Source organism: Phytophthora ramorum (genome assembly GCF_020800215.1).
Source record: "Phytophthora ramorum isolate Pr-102 chromosome Unknown Phyram_PR-102_s0015, whole genome shotgun sequence".
In the NCBI taxonomy this organism is placed as follows: domain Eukaryota; phylum Oomycota; class Peronosporomycetes; order Peronosporales; family Peronosporaceae; genus Phytophthora; species Phytophthora ramorum.
This window is the reverse complement of record NW_027150661.1, coordinates 844,963-848,191: the sequence shown is the minus strand read 5'-3', so window position 1 is coordinate 848,191 and position 3,229 is coordinate 844,963. Positions and strand designations below refer to the sequence as shown.

Sequence of the window (3,229 nt, the reverse complement as noted above, 5' to 3'; positions counted from 1 at the left end):
GTCGGCATAACCATCGCGGCCAGCTGGATGACGCCCCGTTGTTCACGCACCACGTGGAGACTGACGGCCAGTGTAATCAGTGTGGTGGTCGCCATTGCTGGACACCACGTGAGCAGTAAACACCTCACTTGCCAATTAGGCACTCTCCGATCACTCACTTCACGCGCGCCATGGAACCTCCCCAGTACAACCGCGCCTTCCTGGCCAGCAGCGCTGCCACCACCTCTACGATGGTTGGCCCCCTGTTCACCCGAGGTCGCGTGAAGAGAGGGTTTACCAGCACAGATTGGAGGCACACCACCCGCGTTGCGGAGACCGACCCAACCGTTCGACTGTCATCTCCGACTGCACCATCCGTGGCGACGCGACGGGTGCCAATACCAATGTCAATGCCAATGCGACTGCCAGCTAATCGCTCGGTGGTAGCAGACCCCCTTCGCTATATGGCTGATCCCGAAACAACGCGACAACGTAGCATCGTTGATGGCGTCCGTGACTTTGGTCGTTGCGGTGCGTACTTGGTGCCTAGCAGCGCAATCGTTCGACGGCGCAATCCAAAGCCAGTGGGTCATGGCGGCAAGCGAAAACCTGTTCGTCTGAAAACTGCTCGTCGTCGGGAGCAGTGCCGCGCCAACCAAGCACGCTATCGCTCGAGGCAAAACGACGCAGTCAAAGACCTCGAGGAAGCCGTCTCGAGATTGAAGCAAGAGAAGCCATTGCTCGCGCTGCAGCGAGATCGAGCGCTCTACAGCACCAAGCACAGCGTGTTTACCTTTGCGATGGAGTATTTTCACCTCTTTCGCAACGGACTACATGCTCCGGCCCACCGCGCGCAAACCGGTCGCGGCGAACCAAGTCCTACATTCCAGCAGCAAGTCGTCTTTCTACGATCTTCTTTGGCTCCTGACGTCATGCTAGGCAAACACCAAGGTGTGGAAGCACTCATGGAGCAATGGCGGCGGTACTCGGCGTATTTTGACGACTTGTGCTTTCAGCTGGACCACATGACGGAATTGTCGAAGGACCTCGTCCAAGTCTCAGCGTCTCTCAGGGTGACAGCGACAAACGCAACGTTTGAGAACGTGTTCCCGCAACTGCTGGCTGAGGAGCGAGGATACCGCAGAGACGATGCGGAAGACCTCAAGGCGGCCGAGCTAGGGTCGAAGCTGCTCGGACGGCGTCTGCTTCTTCCTTGCAGGTTGTACCTCGAGTGGGACGAAAGTAGCTGCCAGCTCGTGCGCTTAAACATGGACGTGGACTTCCTGGCACCAATCAGCCGCGTGTTGAATTCGCTGGAGGATGCTGCCTACGTCTTAGACCAGGCCCTTATCTCTGTCGATGGTTCGATTGGCAAGCGCTTCAGTTAGGCTCAGAGCTCCTAGAACCTTAGCTTAGTACACGTACATTTGAAGTGAAGTCTGCTCTTCGCACAACACTGTGGTACAACTAAATCGGACTATGGATACGCCTTAACCGACCATGCACCAGGTTGTGTGCGCTTGAATAACACGCTGGCGTTGCCCCTGCGGTGCAGCCTAGAGGCTACTGAGAAGCAAAAGCCGCCACCTTATCTGCCAATTGGTATTAATACAAGCGGTCAAAGACGGATTGCAACACACATAGGACGTTCGTGTGTGCGTCATCACCAGTATCTCGGCGTTCGGGGAACTTGATAATGTACCTCGCGAGGTCGTCCACACTGTACTGACCACAAAAGTTTCATCCCAAGACCGTGAACGAAAACAACTGTACCATTGGCGAGGTACGGTACGGTTGCTAGCCTCAACGAACAACAGCAGCGTGTCTCGAAGCAAGTGCTTCCCGGCACGGATACCCGTCGCATGCTCGGTCGTCTGCACGGTTCACAGCCAGCTCACTGTGATTGCCTGGACTCGAGTTTCGAGCCAGCTGCTCACCTCGTGGTTACCTGGAGCATGGAGGATTTCTCTCTCCTCCACGCGAAGAAAGAGCCCTGGCGATCACCTCTGATCTTAGCAATGGGCTACACGAAGTGGTGGTTTCTGTGGCTTCTTCTGTGGCTTCTGCTCAGGTTCTTCCAGTCTGCTCCGTTATAACGCATTCATGGCCATGGACAGATAACGGCGAATGATCTCGCCTTGAGCAGATAGTGGAAGTATCCTGGATGGATACTCCTATTTCCGGAAGCATAAGGAATGAAGACGCGCTGCTGCATCCCAGCCAGCGACAAGACTCCCGAGACGCATTTAGAAGAAGTTCCGAGGCACCGTAGCATTAGAAGTAGCTCACTTTCATTTCGTTCAGTTCGCAACAAGCGAACGCTTAGCCTTCTCTCCGCCATCCAAGTCGCAATGACAGGCAACGCCGTCACCGGAGCGCTTGCCCTTCTCGGCCCAGCCCATTCCAAGCAGCTACAAGAGTTTCAGTACGTCGAGGTAGTGTCGCCAGCAGAGGCTACGGTCACGGTGAAGGCCATTGATCCTGACGATGATGACCAGCGCAGCGAGTTCGAAGTTCCCAAAGACATCGTTGAGCTACGTCTTGTCCCGGAATATGAACGACAGCTCTGGCCTGGTTCTTATCTCGCTCATCCGGTCGCCTTTGTGAAGACGGCGCACTCAGGTGTCGACTCATGGTCTTATGGAGTCGTCTCAGGGTACACGGCTTCTGAAACCACCCACCTACTACATATCGCCAGCGCCGAAGGGCCTACACGGTTCCCCTTAACGGACACACAGTCAGTGAGAAAAGTGGATTCGCTAAACTACGCCCTGCAACCGGGTGCTGGAGTAAACGTGGTGGCACTCAGCCCATTAGAGCTCCTACGTTAACAAGACGCCATCGTTGCCGCCTGTCGTAAGCGCCGAGCAGGCGTGCGCTCATCGGTGATGTCAAGCCTATCAATTCCGTACGTTCCAGAGGCAGTCGTTCCTCTATTAAAACCTGCCACACTTCAACTCGTTCACGTCCGGCGTCAGCGCATTGTGGATTTCGCAACAGGCAATCGCACCAGTCGCCCCGACAATCTCTATTTCGACAGTACCTTACTACCAGCAGCCAACAGCTGTTCCAATACCGCCCCCCCCGGCAGTAGAAAGTCACACAGACAACCGAAGGACGGACCGTCCCACTCGCCGCCCCAACAGAACTAACGCCCAACACAGGTGTAGTGATAGCTCAGACGATGATATCAATTCTAGTGGATCCGACGACGATGATGACGAAGATGTCCGCGAAGTCCGACACATGA

The 3,229-nt window shown here is 55.3% G+C and overlaps 2 protein-coding genes across 2 annotated transcripts; both read left to right on the top strand.

Moving 5' to 3' along the window:
* Window positions 1–443: 443 nt before the first annotated feature.
* KRP23_12593 (bZIP transcription factor 1) lies at window positions 444–1,367 on the top strand (the record flags this gene model as incomplete). Its single annotated transcript, XM_067883229.1, has 1 exon — window positions 444–1,367. One exon carries the CDS (start codon window positions 444–446, stop codon window positions 1,365–1,367), a length of 924 nt encoding a protein of 307 aa, XP_067739501.1.
* Window positions 1,368–2,330: 963 nt separating this feature from the next.
* On the top strand, window positions 2,331–2,810 carry KRP23_12592 (uncharacterized protein; the record flags this gene model as incomplete). The annotated part of the gene is made up of 1 exon (XM_067883228.1): window positions 2,331–2,810. The coding sequence occupies one exon, from the start codon at window positions 2,331–2,333 to the stop codon at window positions 2,808–2,810; it is 480 nt and encodes a 159-aa protein (XP_067739500.1).
* Window positions 2,811–3,229: the final 419 nt, after the last annotated feature.